Raw genomic sequence first — 20,413 nt, forward strand, 5'->3', positions numbered from 1 at the left:
CGGGATGGAGGAGAGCCCCAATGTTCTGTGACAGGAGGGCCAGTATCTGAGGTAAGGGGTACACTTCTTGTGCTATTTCTGACAGGTGAGTGAACCACGGTTGCCTCGGCCACCAAGGAGCGATGAGGATCATGTCTGTACCGTGCTGCATTCTCCTGGTCACAGTCCTGAGGAGCAGCAGTACTGAAGGGAACAGGTACGTCAGTTCCCCTGACCATGGTATGAGGAAGGTGTCTCCCAGGGAGGTGGCGTACTGTACATGCCCGCCCTGGAACAGTATCGGGCACACTTGGTGTTGAGATGGGATGCAAAAAGGTCCAGGGTGGGCTGTCCCCATTGTTTGCAAATGTCGAGGAAGACCGTCTGGTCTAACGTCCATTTGTGCATCCTGGTTGGTAGTCTGCTCAGATGGTCCGCCAGAGAATTGTCCCTGGAAGCGATGTGGATCGCCTGCGGGAAGATGTCGTGGGAATGACACCATCTCCAAAACTTGATGGTCAGCTGGAGGAGGCGAGCTGATCGCGTTCCGCCTTGTCTGTTGATGTAGTGCATCACAGTGGTACTGCCTGACCCTGGATGCAAGGCAGGAAGGATTGAAAGGCCTTCGTGATGGCTAGCAATTCTAGCTGATTGATGTGCAAAGTCTTTTGGGTTGTGGTCCAAAGACCGTGAACACGAAGGTCCTGGCAGTGTGCGCCCCAGCCTGAGGGGCTGGTGTCGGTGACCACCTGTATGGACAGGTAAGGGGAGTGGAACGGTCTTCCCCGTGACAGGTTGCTGGATCTGGACCACCAACCGAGATGCCATGCAACATGAGGGGGAATTCTCAACCTCTTGGACTACGGGTCTGTCATGGGATTGAACTGAGTGATGAACCAAGACTGAAGGGGTCTGAGTTTGAGTCTGGCATATGGTACCATTGCAGTAGTGGACACCATTAGTCCGAGAACGTGTTGAATATAGTGCACTGCAAGTATAGCGCACGGTTTGAGCTTGCTCACAGCTGCTTTGATCTTTCGAATTTGCTGTGATGGTAGAAAGGCCCTTGTGCGAACGGAGTCCAAGGTTGCTCCTATGTAGGAGACTACTTGAGAAGGTATGAGGTTGGACTTTTTTGCATTGATTTTTAGGCCTAATTTTTCCAGGGTGGATAGGGTGAATCTTGTGGCTGAGAGTGCTTCGTGATAGGATCGGGCCACTAAAAGCCAGTTGTCAATGTAAGGAAAGATTTTTATCTGTTGGGTCTGTAGGTACACGACGACTGGTGCCATGCATTTTGTGAATGTCCTGGGGACCGTTGAGAGCCCGAACGGTAGGGTAGTGAATTGGAAGGTATCGTGGTGGAACCAGAACCAGAGAAATTTTTGATGAGACGGGTGGATGGAGATATGGAAATACGCGTCCTGCAAATTAATGGTGACGAACCAGTTTCCCTGAGACAAGAGGGGAAGAATGGAGTCAAGGGTGAGCATACGGAATTTCTTATGAAGTATGTACCGGTTGAGGTATCTTAAGTCCATGATGGGCCTTATGCCCCCGTCATTCTTAGGGACTGCAAAATAGTGGGAGAAAAAGTCATCGGTACTGTCAGATGGAATTTGGATTATGGCCTCTTTGGATAACAGAGATGAGATTTCCAAATGCAGTGGCATGGAAAAGGGAGTAGGTCTAATTGAATTTGGCAGAGGAACGCAAAAAAATTCTATCCTGTATCCATGTTGAATGATGCTAAGGACCCACTTATCAGTAGTGATGTTTTTCCATTCTTGTAGGAATGGAGACAATCTTGTATGTGAGGGAGATTCAAGAGAAGGACTGCTTAGGGCTATGAAAGCATTGTTGCTTGAACAGCAGCATAGGAAGCTGCTGAGTTTGGTAAGTGTGGTCCTATTGCTGCTTACTGTACCGAGAGGGCTGGTACTGAGTAGATTATTGATACTGTGGCTTTTTGTAGGATAGCTTGTGGTACCTATATGGCTGGTATGGTACATAGGATTTTGCTGTCTTTCTCATCTTATGGATATTGCCCATAGTTTCATCAGTTTTACAGTTGAACAGCCCCACCGCATCGAAGGGAAGTTCCTCAATTTTGGTCTTGGTGTCTTCAAGGATGTTGGCTGTTCTAAGCCAGGCGTGGTGTCTAACAGCAATGGCAGTCACCATGGATTTGGAAGCGACGTCAGCTGTATGTTTTGCAGCAAATCGCTGTTGCCTGGTAAGGGTGTTAGCCTCTTCATAAACGTTGAGGGCTTCTGCCCTTGAGGGATCAGGTAACAATTGCAGCATTGGAACTATCTTGTCCCACAAGCGCTTCTGATATGCGCCCATGGCAGCCTGGTCGTTAGCAATTTTAATCAACATTGCAGCAAACGAATACAGCTTCTTTCCAAAAGTGTCTGATTTCTTTCTGTCTTTGTCAACAGGTGTAACTGATGATCTAGTATGGGATTTATATTGAGTAGTCTCAACCACAATGGAATTGGGTGAAGGATGCTTGGCCAGAAAGTCAGAATCCGAACCATGAATCTTATAGTGGTGCTCAATCTTGCGTGGCACCTGTACCAGTGTAGGAGGTTTGTCCCAAGAAGATTTTACCAGCTCAAACAGAGCAGGAATGAGACTGAGGCTAGGAGGAGAAGTTTTGTCCCATATAATGAAAAACAAGGTCCCGTTCTTGTTGAGGGATTTTTGCATCGAGCTGCAGAGTTTTTGCCATCTGCATAATAAGCTGTGCATAGGATGAGAAGTCATCTGACGAGGGCTGAGATGATGAGCCCTGGGCAGCAGTATCAGAGGCGTCAGAGTCGGTGGACACCGTAGATGGATTAGACGACTGCGAGGCGATCGAAGGAGAACACCTCGGTACTGTGTCTTCTGGGGCCATCTCCACATCCAATTGGGTGGACTGGGAGAAGGGTACGGTATCGTGGACATCAGGGCCGGAGTAAAGCGTCGTGGCTCGAACCGAAGAGTGTCCACCACTGTACTTAGCACACTTGGGAAGTGCTGTAGGTACTGTAGGAAATTGCCTCTTGCGAGATGGTGCTTGAGGCATAGAAAAGTCCTGTTGAGTATGTGGCTGACACGGGATAGGGGGAGCCACGGTATGGTGCCACAGTACTTCTGCTTAAAGCTCCAACTGATAGGTGTAGCTCTGGTATGGATACGGTTGGAACGGAGCATAAAAAGGGTGGCCAAACTGTGGTGGTCCTTGCGGACGGTACCCATTGCCTCCATCCCGAGGCTTGTACGGAGCGATGTTTTTGCGCTTTGCGGTACGCTTCCTAGGAGTTCCATGATCAGACTCCTGTTCAGATGGAGACTCGGTATCAGCCCACCCTGAGTATTGAGGGCTTGGATGGGCAACGGCCCAGCTGGTGTCTGGCTCAGCCTCAAATTGGCCCGAGTTTGGCAACATGCACATATGTTCCTGAGCCATCTGGGCTAAAGGAATGTGCTCCTCTGCATCAGAGAGTCCAATTGCTTCCCTTGAAGACTCCTCGAGCAATATCGAAGGAGCGGGAGGAGGCACAACAGGCAACTTGCCTGGTTTCTTCGCTCTCTTGGGCTTATCAGTGGCCTTCTTTTTTGCAGGGCAAGAAGGCGGTTTGGCTTTTGGTGGTTTGGAAGCGTCCTTAGCCTTAACTGGCACAGAAATGGTAAGCAGCGGTTAGTGTGCTGGAGAGTTTTGCTTAGAGGACTCAGCACGCGGTGGGGACAGTGCTGTGAGGGAGGCGCTTTCCATGTTTGGAGACAGAGTCTTTTCGTAAAGGAAAGATCGAAGTCTTTGGCACCTTAACTTAATTGCTTGCTTTGAAAAGCCTTTGCAAGCAGTGCAAGACTGATCTTGATGTGATTCTCCAAGACAAAACAAGCATTTATCGTGTCCATCTGATAAAGGAATTTTCTGGGAGCAGACAACACACTGCTTGAAGCCCTGAGGGGCCATAAACAAAAGAAAAAAGGGGGATCCGTTGATCGGGGGGGGGAACATGACAGAACAGAGATAAACAACTCAAATATAGGAGGTTCTGTCAAATAACTACTAAAGTAAAAGAAAGTAAATAAATAAGCAAGGAAAAGGGTAGCTAGCTTAATGGTCGATAGCTCTGCTCTTCCTACATCCTACAGGAACGGCGGAAAAAGAGGAACTGAAAGGAAGATGGAGGAGGTGGGGCTTATATACCCCACGGGGGGAGCTAATTGACTCTTTTTTCTTAAGCTCTAGAATCTTCCGGACGTTCCTGCGCAGGCGCAGGATAACCCATTTGTGTGCATTCACAGAGACCACTATGAAGAACCAAAAGGTTAATGTTGCTGGGCTTGGGCATCAATTTGTCCACAGCATCCCAATATCCCACTATAAAGATCTCTCAGTGCTTTGGAAACTCATTCATTTTGGATGGCCTCCTGTAATGCTTTCAGTGGTTACAGGGCTTTCTGAAATTGCTAAGTTGCCTAAACTCTGAAAATGTTTTGCAATGTATAGGGCTTGTATTTGTTATGCTTGCTACTTCAGAACTGCATTAGAAACGGTTTGATGTTTTCAAGTTATTTATAATTTGGGTAGTAACCCACCTTGTGAGGGCTATGCCTTATGAAGAAGTTTAAAAACACACAGAGAAAGCAGAAAAAAATGGCTGCATAAATATTCTTCGTTGGCATTACATTTTTATAATAAAAGCACTTTGTTCTTTTTTCAGTTAGATTAAAAAAACACTTTTGGTTTGTATATATTCATTTGCTGGAAACAGAATGTGCCACATTAGATTAGTTTTACTGAAAAACCAAATGATAAAGGGCCTGCCATTCTTCTGAAACTAATTAACAAAATAGATAAAAGAATTTTGGTTTGGTAAGAACTGTTTGTTCACTGAACCAAGAGGCCATTTAATTTCATGCTGTGTTTGCTTAATTATTGGATGACAAAATATGATCATGAGGCATGTAAACTTCTGTTTTTGTGTGTACACAAGCTCCTAGTGCTGCCAACGCAGCCCACACTGACCTTTTGACTGAAGAAACTCAAAAGCTGGCTTGCACTTTGTGAGTGCCTCTCACTTCAAGTTTAACTTGTGGGGGAGGATGCTGAACAATCACCATTGTCTACCCTGTGATACATTTCTCACTTTAAATGGGAACTAATGAGGGATACCATTCCCATGTATAAGCAATACTAGTGTTAGTGGGTAATATGAAAACATTTACAGCTTGCAGGGCAATCCTGGGATCAAGGTATTCAACATTAGACTCCCTGATAGAAATGATACAGAAATAGGATTTAATACACCAACAAATACACAAAAATAGTAGGGTATAAATCTTAATGCTGGAAATGTTCTTCAAACAGCAGGAGCTTACATGACTACAAGTAGGTGGGACCTTCCACTCACCAGAAGATCAACAGGATATTGCCTATATAGTTTTCACAGGCTGCTTTCTATGCATTCCTAATTTTTTACTTTCAAGTAAGTTGTGAAAACCACACTGAGTTTTATTCCAAACTTTTCTTTCATTCTGTTTTCTTCTGGCAGGAAGGAGCAACATTAGGTAAAGCTAGAATAACATATTACAAGAAAAAAGCAGTTGCCATGTTGCTTTCTTTCTCTGGACATACTAGGAACAGGTGACACAACAATACATGACATTATTTCATGGCACTGCACATTTCTAGCCACCGTCAACAGCTAATCATCTTCCCTTGCTTGCACAGACAAAGATCCTACAGTGGATTTCCTCCCCTAAAAGCTCGTGTAATACATAAACCATTCATATATATGTCACTCACCATAACTATAAGAATTGTGCTAGTAACAAATTTGTGATCTGATGGCTGTTTCACTCTGTAAATTCATGTTTAACTCCTTCAGCATCAGCGTAAGCTAAAATAATTGACACTCGATGCTAGGTTTAACTGAAGTCTCTTTTATCTTCTGTTTATCAAACTCAGTCAGAATTATGCATTTCACAACCACACTCCTGCTCACCTCAGTTCCCTATTGATTCTATGCACATTTTATTCCTGACAAATTTTGCATCTCGAAAATGCCTCAGAGTGCTGGCACAGATTTGCCAAATAACACCTTACCTTAATGTCTATATTTTGGTTTCCTTTTGAAATCAGCAATGGTTTTTCAGAAATTGTAAAGGATGGATCATTCACATAATCAAAGTTAAAACCAGATGAAATGACACCATCAAAAATGAAAAATACTTTTGTCACAAAAGGCAGTGTCAGATTAGAGGATTTCAGTGAAGGAGTTGTACAACAGATTATCTCAGAATTTGAGCGATGGTTACATGCCTGTAACAGAAAAGGAAAACAGATCAGTAGATTAACATTAGAATGTAACAGGGGCCCACAATATTTTCCTTTCAATGCAAAAGGAACTTCTTATAAAGTTTACACACACACAAGATAGGAGCAAATTCCAGTCATATGTATTGTACTAGATATTGTGCTTCTCTATGTGATTTCTCTTTATTGTTATTGCTTGTTGATGTTTACAATTGGTATGGCATTATTTTTAGCCTATATGTGTTTGTTGTTAACTGCCTGGAGAGTACATATCAGACTATTGGGAGTATATGATGGAGGGGGGGAGGGAGGGAGGGAGGGACGGACAGACAGACAGACAGGATAGACAGACAGACAGACAGACAGACAGACAGACAGACAGACAGACAGACAGACAGACAATATTATTGTTATACAAACTGATTTAACCAAGTTATACTACAGGCATTTATCTGTACACATATTTGTGGATATATCATATGTGTCTTGGAGGCTCATTTATGTTGTGTTCCACTTTTACATCTGAGACTATAATTGATTCTTCCAACTTCAGGAAATGCTCTTTGTGCTAAAGGCACAAGATGTTGAAGGTTCCATGACTATTTCCACTGGTAGATAAATTACCGTATTTTTTGCTCCATAAGACACACCTTTCCATAAGACACACCATTTTTTAAGGAGAAGAAAACAGGAAAATATAATCTGTTTTCTTCGCTCCATAAGACGCACAGACTTTCCACCCCCCTGCTTTGTGGGGAAAAAGTGTGTCTTATGGTGCGAAAAATACGGTAAAATTCTTAGCCCTAATTCAGGTGTGTACTTTCAATGCATATTGAATTATACCAAGGGAGGGAAAGATGTGGCCCTCTAAATGCCATTAGACTGCCACTTCACTTAGCACAGTCAGTGATACAACCTGCAATCCAACAACATCAAGATGACCACTAATTCCCTCTGTTTCTGCTCTATAACTACTGTTCCCCCTGATACTTTGATAGACGACAGAGATCTGTACTGAAAGAGCAGAAAGATCCACAGACGGGAAAGAGGACACAACCTGCATCTGTTAGAAATGTACAGTGGGGTCTTGACTTGAGAACTTAATCCGTATTGGAAGGCGGTTCTCAAGTCAAAAAGTTCGCAGGTCAAATCTGCATTTCCCATAGGAATGCATTGAAAACCATTTGATCCGTATCTGCTCTTTTCCGTCCATAGAAACTAATGGGAAGCTGCTATTCCGCCTTCGACCACTAGAGGGGGATATTTTGTTTCTTTTTTTCTTAGGTCAAGAAAGGTTCAGGGAAGGCAGGGAAAATACAGTCCAGGCAGGACAGTACCAGGCAGTCCGAAGACTGTCTCCCAATCCACTCTCTAAACGCTGGGAGGAGTGAGGAAGCAGACAGGCACCCTTTTCACTGGCCAACAGTTAACTGAAAGTTCCAAGTTTGCACTTTCCCTGCCTCCCACGTGGTTTTTTTTTAGTTCTTAACTCAAATCTAAGTATGTAAGTCAAGTCAATATTTTCCTATGAGAGTGGTTCTTAAGTCAAAATGTTCTTAACTCAAGCCGTTCTTAAGTCAAGACCCCACTGTATGTATGGGCCCATAAGAAATTGCTTAATAGACCAACTCTGTGAAGAAGACCTAAGAGAGTACTTTTTCACTTTAAATTAGAGATGGGGACAAATATAAAAATGGATTGCTTTTTCTGATGAATATAGCTGATTCGTTAAATATTTGTTGATCCATATTTGTGGGTTCCAGAGACCCCCATGAATACGAAGGGCTGAATATTTACCTGTTTTTATTTGTCCTTCTTATAAAAAACAAAAAAACCACCATTCTGCCTACTGGCCGCCGATCAGCGGATTGGCGGCAGAAAGGTAGCCACCCCCCACTTTCAATACCACAGCCTACCCCCACCCCATTCCTTTCCCTACGTAAGGCCACATGCCGCTGACACCCTCTTACCTTAATCGCTGCTTCCAAGATCTTCTGGCCTCAGAGCCACGCATGTAAAAATGGGGACTGGCTGCCGTTTGCAAAGATGGCAGCTGCAGCTTCCCTTCCCTAAATGAAGCCACAGACACTATCTTTGGAGAGGGCAGCCAGTCTTCTTTTTTACACGCCGTGGCTGCGAAGGCCTGATGGAGACCTCGGCAGCAGCTATTAAGGTAAGGGGTGTCAGTAGGAGTGGGGTGGGGGCTAGGATAGGGAAAGGAAGGGGGTGTGGGAGTAGGCTGTTGGGGTGGCTGGCTGTGTGTGTGTGTGGTGGCTGCCTATCGGCTTCTGATCAGCTGATCGGCGGCCGGTAGGCAGAATGGGATTCTGTGCCATGCGGCAAACTCTCCTGGGGGGATCCAATTTGTGGGTGAATAACTCAGATGTCCGATATCCAATCTTCAGCAAAGTTGGCAGACATGTTGGGGAAAGATACAGGAAGCTCCGTTGTGATTCTGGAGTCTCTTAAGTGCATGGGGGGAGCTTTCCTGGGGGGTCCTGTTTGTGACTAAATAACTTGGGGATCCATGATCCAATGTTCACCAAACTTTCAGGAGTTGTAGAAAAGTGTCTGAGGAAGCTTCCTGCAAATGTGATGTCTTAGGTAGTTCGGGGCCAGTGTTATAGCCATTTAAAGTGCAGACGAATCAACGGATTGATCCACTGATTTTTCGAAGAATATTTGTGTATTTGTTGATCCGTTAACCTTGACAAATAACGGATCAAAATGAATTGCCATTTTTTTTATTTGTCCCCATCTCTACTTTAAATATGACATGGCAAAGTCAGTCAGAGTTTATGCCTGCATGCTAATGCCATTTAAACAAGACATGACTTACTGTGATAGGAATAAACTGCAGTGAGACTTGGTCTTGCACACAATCCCTGTCCTAAACTTTACCAGAGCAGCTGAGAGGAGATTGGAAGCATCTGCTTTATTTAATTTACTGCAGTTAATTTGGGATGTAGCCAAACTCTACATGGGGGTGTAGCCCTTTTAATAGTCTCTGACACCCATGAAATTAAGAAGCACAGCCACCAGATACCATACAAGCAGCTTAGCTAGCTCCCATGAATGCTAGCAGGAAATGGAAGCTGGGTGGAATGATGCTTCTCATGCAGCTTTTGAACTGCTGAACTGGATTTCTGTTTGAACTTGCTATTCCAAAGCTACCTGGATTTGCTGTTGTGAGAGAGGCAACTTGGGTTTGGTACATTTATGTGTGCCTCTATCCCCAACCAAAAAGAAACCTTGTGTTTCAATATAGAGTGAAATATATGATGGGCAGGTTGGTGGGAATGCTGAATACCTGGCAACCTAATACAGTGGGGTCTTGACTTACGAATGGCCCAAGTTACGAACATTTTGACTTACGAACCGCTCTCATAGGAAAATATTGACTTGACTTACGTACTTAGATTTGAGTTACGAACTGAAAAAAACTGGAAAAAAAACACGTGGGAGGCAGGGAAAGTGCAAAATTTGAACTTTCAGTTAACTGTTGGCCAGTGAAAAGGGTGCCTGTTTGCTTCCTCACTCCTCCCAGCATTTAGAGAGTGAATTGGGAGACAGTCTTCAGACTGCCTGGTACTGTCCTGCCTGGACTGTATTTTCCCTGCCTTCCCTGAACCTTTCTTGACCTAAGGAAAAAAGAAACAAAATATCCCCCTCTAGTGGTCGAAGGCGGAATAGCAGCTTCCCATTAGTTTCTATGGACGGAAAAAAGCAGATACGGATCAAATGGTTTTCAATGCATTTCTATGGGAAATGCAGATTTGACCTGCGAACTTTTTGACTTGAGAACCGCCTTCCAATACGGATTAAGTTCTCAAGTCAAGACCCCACTTAAGACTGGGAGAGGAATTCCAATCTACATGTTTGTGCAGCTTATGCTTAGATAACATAAAATTACATTACAGAGATATTTGCACTGGATGAGGAACACAGTGGTGCCTCAACTTACGAATGTCCCGACTTACGTCCATTTCAAGTTGCTCTGGCCGCAAAATTTTGCTTCGACTTGCGGTTGGAGCTTTGAGTTGCAATTTTAAAAAAAAACAGGGAAAAAGGGTGGGAAATTCAAATTGCTAACTGTTGGTAGGTGAAGAGGCTGCTTCTTTGTAGCTTTTTCACCCCAGCAGTTAGAGTGAGTGTGATCGGAGGAGGCTTCGGACTGCCTGGTAAGGTAAGGTGCTGCTTCTTGATTTTTAAATACTGTTCTGGATGGGTTTTGCAGGGTGGGTTTGGGCTGGGGGGGTTATGTTTCTCTGCTGTGTTGTTGTTTTGTTTTTTGGTAATTTTTTTGCAGCCCCAGCGTGGGGCTTGCTCTGTTTTTTAAAATTATTTTTATTTTTTATTTTTATTTTTTGCAGTCCCAGCGCACTCCTATGGGGCTTGCTCCATTGTGGGTTTTTGTTGTTGTTGTTCTTTTTGTTTTTTTAAAGCCCCAGGACCTTCGGGGCTTGCTCTGTTTATTTTTGGGTTTTGTTTTTGTTTTTTTTAAAGCCCCAGCGCCTTCTTCGTTTATTTTTGGGTTTAATTTTTGTTTTTTTAAAGCCCCAGTGCCCTCGGGGCTTGGTCCATTTATTTTTGGGTTTCGTTTTTTTTTTAAATCCACAGCACCTTTATTATTGGGTTGTGTTTGTGTGGGCTTTTTTTTTTTGGCAGCCCCAGCACATTCCTATGGGGCTTGCAGTGTTTTATTTTTATTTTATTTGGGGGGGGGGTGTTCCCAGCCAGAACAGATTAATCACGTTCCAATGCATTTCAATGGGAAATGGTGCTTCGACTTACGACCATTTTGAGTTACATCCATTTTCTGGAACGGATTATGGTCGTAAGTCGAGGCACCACTATACAGCCTGTAATCAATAAAAATGCATGCAAAAACAGACTGCAGATTATGCATTCATTCCATCTGACACTGTCACCAACATGGAGATTCGTATGCACTTTATGGCTGATTGAAGTCTAAACTACAGGGAACCACAATGAATGAACTTAAAGAAAACTAAATTAAAATTTAAATACAGTATAGCTGAAACGGTAGTGATATCTTTAGCTGCTCCAGTGACAGACAGTACAGCACATGACATTGTGCTTATCATCCACATGGAGTCTTATCTTTTTTCATTTTCTAAAACACACAACCCCTCAGGTTATTTGCTGTGTGCAGCAATGATATTTATATCAGAAAAAGAGAACAAAACTGCTGTAGAAGAGTTAAACGCTGGCAGCCAAGTCACCATCATCATCCACTGAGATTAGCAACCATTACCCACAATTAGGAAAAGAAAAAGAAAAGAAAAATAATTTAGTAAGAAAAAATCAAGACAAGAGATCAACCAAGGACCTGCCAAAGTAATATGTAGTTTGTCTCCCAAATTCTGAATAAAGGAACTGACCTCTGTCACCTTTTTCTAAATTCACTTGTGCATAAAACCTCCCTAGAATTAATTTGAGGCTGTTGGTTCATATGCCCATGGGAAATTCTGCTCCTGCTGCATCTTTTTTTTCACCAGGCAGAACAGTTCAAATAGTACATGGCAGAGAACTGTGGTCTTTTATTCAGTGGGAGCGACAAGAGAAATAAATCAGTGTTGGAATTTAGTTGAGACAATGGAAAAAAACATTCCAGACTACTGCCAAAAATGCTATGGGCACCTCAAGCTCAACACTGGCAAGAGTAAGCAATGTTTTTTCCAATGTCCTACCTAAATAACTGTAGAACTGTTGAATCATGGGTTTGGAGATGGGTGGGAAGACAGAGACAGCCCCTCTTTTCTGCACGAATTCTGGGTATCTGAAAGAAAGGTCATTTATATCCTATGCCAGAAATGCTGTATCTCATGTTCCCTGCTTAGAAAATTCAAATTTTCAACCTAGAACAAATCACACACAAAAAGGGAACATGCACACCAATCTTATTTTACACAAACATAAACACCAGCTTACACTTCTAATGTACTGTCTTTTAAGTACAGTACTTCAAAATACCTCTATGTACAGGCTGAAATTGATGGAATACAGAGCTATGTTATGCAAACATATATATATCTACACACACACACACACACACACACACACACACACACATTTTCCCATTCTGCTTTATATATTAATGTAACTATATAACTATATGGGTATATATAACTGTATAGCTATATAACTATATGTGTATATATAAATATTATATATATATATAAAACTATGGTGCAACTTTTGAGGATACCCATTCAAGAAAACTCCAACATGAGTTTTTGAAGCTGGGACAGAACGGAGGGAGAAAATTCAAATGCTGCTAAGTAACTGTGGCAAGTGGCTTCCTGAGATCTCTGAAACTGGCAGCAGAAATTTCTATTTGGGCAGTCTCTTTTTCTCTATTGTAGGTGGAATTTCACCTCCAATGTGAGGCAAAACTATTTACAGTATTTGATTTTAATTTGGCTTAAATTGACTGTTCCTGGTGGTTTAACTAAATTCCTAACCCCAACTCTGTTAGAGGCAGGTCATGTATTCCCTCCCCCAGCTAAAGAGAAAAGATTAGAGTTTCAAAAAGGCAGAAAGGGAGGAGGAGGGGGACCCAGATTGCCTATGGCTGTCCTCTCTTTTAAGAGATGGGCCATAAATTCCAAATCACTAGCTGAAGAAGAGCTTGAAACCAACGTGCTTGCTGCAGCTGCTTCCATCTAAGAAGCTCACCTGGCCTCTACACCATCAGCCATGTGAATTTGGGACATTAAAAACCGCACATAAGTTTGCAAATGCACACAAGAACTTGACGCAGAGACTTGAAGATGATGATTTGTCACCAAAAGCTCACGATTTGTTTTTGTTTGCTTATTTTATATTTTTAATTATTCATTTCCGGGGAGATCCGACGAATTTTATATTCCTTTGCTGCTCTCCAATAAGGTTTCTTACATTACTAGTAATGTGGCCAAATAGCTTGCTACAGTCTCCTGACCACATAAGATCTTTTGAGTGTCCCCCACCCTTATTAGAGATGTCTTGTTTAACATATTTTTAGGAGAGTTGGGGTGGTATAATGACGGTTATATGTGTCTCCTAATTTCATCCTATATCTTGTGACTGCTGTGATGTTTTAAAAACTTTATTTCCTTCAACGCTGCTGGCTAACTCAGAACTTCTTTTTAAGTTTAATGTTGTAAAATAACCAGAGGGTGCATTGATGGTGTCATGTCTTGTCCAATGTCTTTGATATTATGTGATTTTATCTAAATAATGTATTTTTATCTTCCTGGTCACTGACCATAATAAATTATTATTACTATTCTTAATGGTTTTGATTAAAGGTATCACCTGCTCCTGCATTTACAATATCACAAGACAAAGATGATTGGATATGTGGGAGGTGGGTTGGGATATATGTAGGACAGTAGCTAGCTTAGTATGCAGAAGTTGGTATTTTAAAAAACAAACCAACCTGAAACACAAGTATCAACTGAAATACAATATTCCCTTTCAGGAACCTGTAGCTGCTGCAGCCCCTTACAGGAAGCTGCACAAACTGGCCCAAATCTTGTTACTTAGCATTAAGAAAATATGTTATTTCCAAAGACTATTATAATTCCATAGTAATAGTTGGCAGTGGCATGAAGTGGTTATTTCCTTCTTCACTCAAAATCCTTAAGGTTGATTGGAGAGAGGACTTCCTTGTTGGTGATAGGCGTGGGGGGGGGGGCTGTTTTGGTGTCTTCTCCTAGGCTTTGAAATCCATTGTCATTTGAATCTCCATTATATGCTGGTATTAACTCCTATTTTATCTGCTGTCTTCTTTTAGCTCTAAAAGTGTTTGCTTTCTATTTTTAGCATGCTGCTGGCCTCATCCTCTTCCTTTTAAATGAAGCTCGGCTTCATATTTTCTGCTGCTTTGCTATAGTGCTTTGAGATCTTTTGCTTCTTATTTTATTGCACTATTTTGGAGTTTCAGATTGTATGATGGTTAGATTATTTGTTTTATATATTTCTTAGAAATAAAAGATTAATAAATAATATTTAAATTAAAGCTAAATTCTTACTCTTAAGGAATCCGAAAAAGATTTGTATATATCAGTGTAGCTCCTTGGCAATCATTATAATGATTTCATTAGTGTAAATTAATTGCCCATCCTATCTACTGCAGAGTACCAATGTCTTTTAAATTAATAAAAGTAGCATTCATAACTTAGTTTGTGGGTATCTATCAGAGTAAGGTCTACAGCTTTTTACTTTATCATGCTAGCCTTTGAAAAGACTGCTTTCAGAGAGAGGTAAAAAAAAATCTAATAATGCACTTTAGTGGTGATGTAATGTGACTGATTGGGGAGGTCAAGAGAAATTGCATTTGGAGTGCCCTTATTGTTATGTAATTTGACATGACATTTTTACTTTGAAATTGGTTTTAGCAACTGAAAAAATATGATGCCTTTCATGAAATACTTGATTGATAATCTGTAACGGAAATAGGATCAATCCAATCAAGTCCAGACTAAATTAAGACACTACCTATTTAATTTGGATTTAAATAAATTTACTTTGAACATTTAAATTGTCAGTTAAGGTGTTGTTGTTTTTTCTTTGTTTTTAGGGATGTAAGTAGAAAGTGCCAAAATGCAATACTGCTAAAAAAAAATGAATAATCTTCAAATTGACCAGAGGAAAGACAAAAATTTCTTTATAAAATGCATGGAGCCTACAATGTCAGGATATATGTACCCTTGCGTCAACACTGCTAATGACCTATGCACCTGTAATGATAAATGCAAACATGACCCACAGAGCCTGAACTCCAATATCTAACTTAATTTTTCTTTAACTTATGGAACAGGATAAATGTGGAAGAGGATCTGTGTTCTTTAGGGCATCACTTAGCTGCTGACCCATATAAACCGAGGGGTAAAGGAGTAGCATGTTGTGCAATCTTGGCCATCATAATAACCCCTATGATAAAAAGCCTTTTTAGATTTAGAGAATCTAAAATGTTCATTTTCAGTGACTGAGCAATAAACATATTGATGATGACTAAAAGATTTATACTGTATTGCAGTGAATGGGAAAATTAAGTAAATCAATAGCAGGAACTTTGAAAAAAGCTGAAAACAAAGATGGATATAACAAAAGAATAGCACTTGGCTTAGATAGATCAATCTATCAGATAGCAAGACTTTTTCCTGAACTTTTCAGTTGCACCAAAGATGAAGAACAGAATGATAAAGGTGAGAGTAGGTGAAAGAGAAAGAGGAGAGGGTTATGTACATTCACAAAACCTTTTGGACATAATAATGTTGGGTTCTTCAATCATGGTCTGAGGAAGCTAGGAACCAGAATTGTATCCATCTGCCATTCATCCTCCTCATGCTGATTCTTGTATTTCAATCCTAGTCGCTTTTAACCAGATTGCCCTGTTAGGTCCTAAATGGGAAGTTCTAGTTTAGGTTTACCTATCCATCAGGATCTTAAAGTATGTTTTGATCTTATTTTTAAAATCCTGCTTAGTAAACTGACAACCTGCTTTGGACAGAACACCAAACAGGCTAGGATTAAAAGTCCAAAGTCCAAACATGAACAGAGGGATGAGAACATGGTTCTGCCATTCATTCATAGCTTTATAAACCAACTTTCAGAAAGCCAGGATTGTTCTTGCTGAGCTTGGCATCTGAATGTGCTTGCCTCTGAATTTGAGCTATTATGCAAATCTGTATCTGAATCTACTGACAGGGCAGCTTGAGTTTGAATACTGAGGTCCAGGTTTCAGGATGGAGATTCATTTTTAACAGACTTTTATGTGACTGGTGGTTTGTTAAATCTGACTATACTGCTCCTCACCAACCAAGCAGCACCTGCCCCTGCACTAAATGATGTACTGTTTGATCTCCAACAGCCAAAAATTTCCTTCTCCTTGGTAGTACTGTACATATTATATGCCTGAACAAAAACACACAGAAATATTTCCATCCGCCAGTGATGCCCTAGATTAATCAAGGAATGTGCCTATGCAAATTCCTGGCACAGGTGCCACCATCCATGCCATTATTTCATAGTTAAAATGGTTCCATATTGCAAGGTGTTGGCAAGTCTTTGGGTCCGAGTCCCAAGTCCAAACCTTCAGTACCAAGTCCTGAGTCCCAAGCCCCAAGTTCAAGTCCCTATTACAGTAAAAGCAAGTTTTCCCCAGATAAAAGAGAGGTGGGTGGGTTCTGAGTCGCAAGTCAAGTCCAAGTCATTGGGGGGAAAAACCTGAGTCTAGTCACCAGTGTGACTTAAGTTCACATGACTCAAGTTCCCATCCCTGCCATACTGTCTCTGTTTTTTTTTATGCCTGCTGGATGTATCTGTTCTAGAGCACTGAGGTCACACATGTGGGAGGAACCGATCTGGTAATTTCAAAAGATCAGTTACTCCTTTTTGTCTGCAATACTCCAGCCACAGTGGGTTCAGGGACACTAGGACTGCTCCAAGCATTAGCTTAACCCAACTCACTCATCTTTTCCCACATCATTTATCTCTCACCCAGAGAAAGCTTTTCCTTTGTAACCCTAACACTCTTGTCTACTGCATTCTCCTGAATGCCGCTGTCCTCTTGTCTTGCTGCCCTCAACTATTTATACTCTGATTTATTTAAAAATAAATTAATAATCCATCTAAGTCTTCTTGTCCTATTCCATTTTGCTGGCTCTTTACTAGGCAGCTGGTATCAAAATTCAAACCCCCACCCTCAATCTAGGCTGTATTTCTCTGAATCTAGCTCATATGTCTCTTTTAGACTTCAGTCTTAAATACATAGTTGATACAGGTATTTAAATGTATGCTGGCTTCTATTTCCCTAAATATACACTTCTCCAAAATAAAAGAGGACACTTCTCAAACAAGATAAACACTGAATCATACAACAGTGTATGAGTCATAAAACATACTAGGTTAATGGGATCTAGTATGTTTTATGATATTTGGAAGTCATGCTGGCATAAAGTTTGTACTGTGTTGCTTTCCAATTTTTCCAACATCACTGACATATTATATTTCTCTGGTAGCTTTTTTATGTGCATTTCATAATTCAATGCATTTGTTCCCAGTTTCCACACATATTAACTGATACTGAGTACATCAGATACAGGATATATTCAAAAATAAAAAGAAGAATAGCCCTTTGGAATGTCACTGACTATATCGTAGACACATTCTGCATGGAACTCAATTTGCTAATTTACAGAAGTGGCTGGCTTTACACAGTATTATAGGGCTGATTTTTCATCAGAGCAGTCTCGTGGAATTTAAAATATATATTTTTTAAAAAATACATCTCTTATTGACCTTTTGTTTGCTTAAATGTGCACATTCATGCTTCCCAATGAAAATCCGGATAGCCTGCTAGTCATGAGGAGGGAGACACAGGAGAATGCCATGGAATAAACTGCCCCAAATGTTGTCAAGGTAGAAGTAAGCTGGGAAGGAAGGAAGTTTGCAATTCTATACACACGTGTGTTACATGCAGTTTAGTCAGAAGTGACTTATAGAGAACCTAACAGGACTTTCAAGGTAAGGTCCCAACTATGTTGAATTAAATCAGGAGCTGGTTCAGATTTTATAGAATCGATATAACGTTATGTGTTTTTTTGAGTTGGTATGTGTGTGTGTCCTTGCGGAAAATGCACCACCCAAGGTCTTGTCTCTATGTTGTAAGCAGATGGGGAGAGGGAATATCTCCTAGCTTTCCAATCCATGAAGGTGGGGAGTGTGAGGAAGTGATGGTGGTTCCTCCTCATTCTAAAGAACAGCCAACCAGAGTTGAGAGGGAGAGCACAGTCCACGTTCTGGAGAGGAGGAATTTTCAAGAAATTGTTGAGGAAGCAACAATTAGGAGTTTTAGTGCTGCTGCAAGAGTGACAGCATCAGCATCAACAGCTTGTCCCCACTCTCCTCACATTTTCAATATTGATTTTTGTATAGGTTCTGAGCTGGCATAATGCTAGATCAATGCACTGATAAAATAGAAATAGATTTTTTTCAAAGGAAGACTACAAAAGACTGCAAGACCTCTTGTGCTTGGTATCAGTTTCGGCAAAACCCAGAGACTTGCGCCAACACTATTTACTCCAACACAGGCATTCACACATGCCAAAAAGAAGTTTTAAAAGCACAGCCAGAATCAACTTAAAATAAACAACCTCCTTGTGAAAGATTTTTTTAAAAAAAACTTGCTTTCCAACCAAAAATTGTAAGCAGATATTTTCAATTGATTTCAAGCATGCTAAAAATAACGCAAAACCATGTGTATTACAAGGTGTAGCTGAGCCCTGCATAAGATATTTAAGAAGTGTTTTTTACCAGTTCCATTCCCCATTGAGTTTCCATTGCAGAGCCAGGTAATTTAACCCAGGTCCCCTGAGTCCTAGTCCATACTGTATTTACTACATCAAACTGGTTACCCACATAGACTTATTTGGGGATAAATTTAAATTAATACAGTGGTATATCAGTGCTTCTATATACATATTCATAGAAATGTACATGTTCTCTTGAAGGTACAGTGGTGCCTCGCTTAACGACATTAATCCGTTCCAGCGAAATCGCTGTGGAGCGAAAATGTCATAAAGAAAATTTTTAAAACCCATTGAAATGCATTAAAACCCGGTTAATGCATTCCAATGGGCTAAAAACTTACCGTCCAGCAAAGATCCTCCATACAGTGGCCATTTTCGGTGCCTGTATAGCGAGGAATCCGTCCTAAGCACAGCGGGGAGCCATTTTGAGCACCCGGCGGCCATTTTGAAAACCCGACGATCAGCTGTTTTGATCCTCGCAATGTGAAGAATTGGTTCCCGAAGCAGGGAACCGATCTTCGCAAAGTGAAAAAAAACCATTTAGATCATCGTTTTGTGATCGCAAAAACATCATCGTGAAGCGGATTTGTCGTAATGCAGGGTAATTGTTAAGCGGGGCACGACTGTACATATATACAGTATGGATCTAATAATAACATATATGCTGTAGACTTACCACAGTAAAATTTTTGCCTAGTTTGGGGACCATTACCACCATCTTTGGAGAGAATGCTGAATTCAGGTTAATCCCTTGAGCTGTAATTGTGCTTCCACCACTGTTGAAAAGAAAGGAATTAAAATAACAGTATAGATCTCTATTTAGAAACTGGTGACTATTTTTGGATTTCCTAAACATAGATGTACTCTTTAGGCTCTATTGGTTTAAAAACAACGTTATGAAAGAAGTTATCACAGAAATAAGATGACAACTACAACACCTGGTTTCATTATTGTTGTTGCTGCTATTGTTATTGAGATAAGGTCCTCCACCTAAACATACTGTACACATCCCATGTATTTAAAAGGTAATATACAGCTATTTTTAGTTCAATGCCTAGGGAAACAAAATGGATCGTAACTTAACGGTAGCCTTAATAAGCTCTAGCATAACATCAGATTTTGTTTTTGTTAATTTATTGTATAGCAGGTGTAGCGTTCACCTTTTGTTAGGTATAAGTAATGTATTATTCATGTTCTAGGCAAATGTGGTGGAGAGGCGGAGCTGAGAGAGAGGTTAAAAGGCAGAGCCAGCCAGTCAGGAGAGAGTCAGTGAGTTAGTCAGAGGCAGAAGAGATAGAGATTGAGTTAGAGACTGGTTAAGATAAATAGAGAAGGTGGAAGTTATATGGCAAAAGAATAGTATGTACATCTGAAGAACTTCTGTAATTATTGACTTCACTTTAATAAACAAGTTTTGTTTGCATTCACCATACAAGTGTCTGATCAAACATCATTTATTTTGTGGATTGAGCTAATCCACTGGTGGCAGTGAAAGGAAAATGACTGGAACCTTTGTGAGGGCATAAAACGTAGGCTCCTCAAGGAGGTGAACCACTCAGCAGGTTTCCCCTGTTCCTTCAAACCACAAACAGCTTAGTAGGTGGAAAGACAGTGACTAGGACCAAACAGACTTCTCCGCTGTATCCTGCTGCTTCACCTATAATTGGTGACTCCCCTCTCCTTCCTTCATTTCCTCAAAATCTGTCCCAGAGGTCTGTGAAATGCCCTGGAGCAAGGTTTCAGAACCCTGAAAGGCTGCAGCAAGAATGGGAGGGGAATGAAGTTCTGATTT

At 41.1% G+C, this 20,413-nt stretch overlaps 1 protein-coding gene across 4 annotated transcripts in view; it reads right to left on the reverse strand.

The window, feature by feature from the left end:
• MET (MET proto-oncogene, receptor tyrosine kinase) overlaps positions 1 to 20,413 on the reverse strand; it is a 125,500-nt gene that overhangs the window by 28,314 nt on the left and 76,773 nt on the right. For all 4 annotated transcript variants that reach the window (XM_073000525.2, XM_078376724.1, XM_020789693.3 and 1 more), the window contains 2 exons: positions 19,298 to 19,397; positions 6,089 to 6,304 (listed from right to left, as the gene is read on the reverse strand). In XM_073000525.2, the coding sequence (XP_072856626.2) occupies positions 6,089 to 6,304; positions 19,298 to 19,397 (316 nt within the window). The remainder of the gene's footprint in view (positions 1 to 6,088; positions 6,305 to 19,297; positions 19,398 to 20,413) is intronic.

This window comes from Pogona vitticeps, chromosome 5 (genome assembly GCF_051106095.1).
Source record: "Pogona vitticeps strain Pit_001003342236 chromosome 5, PviZW2.1, whole genome shotgun sequence".
NCBI classification, from domain to species: domain Eukaryota; kingdom Metazoa; phylum Chordata; class Lepidosauria; order Squamata; family Agamidae; genus Pogona; species Pogona vitticeps.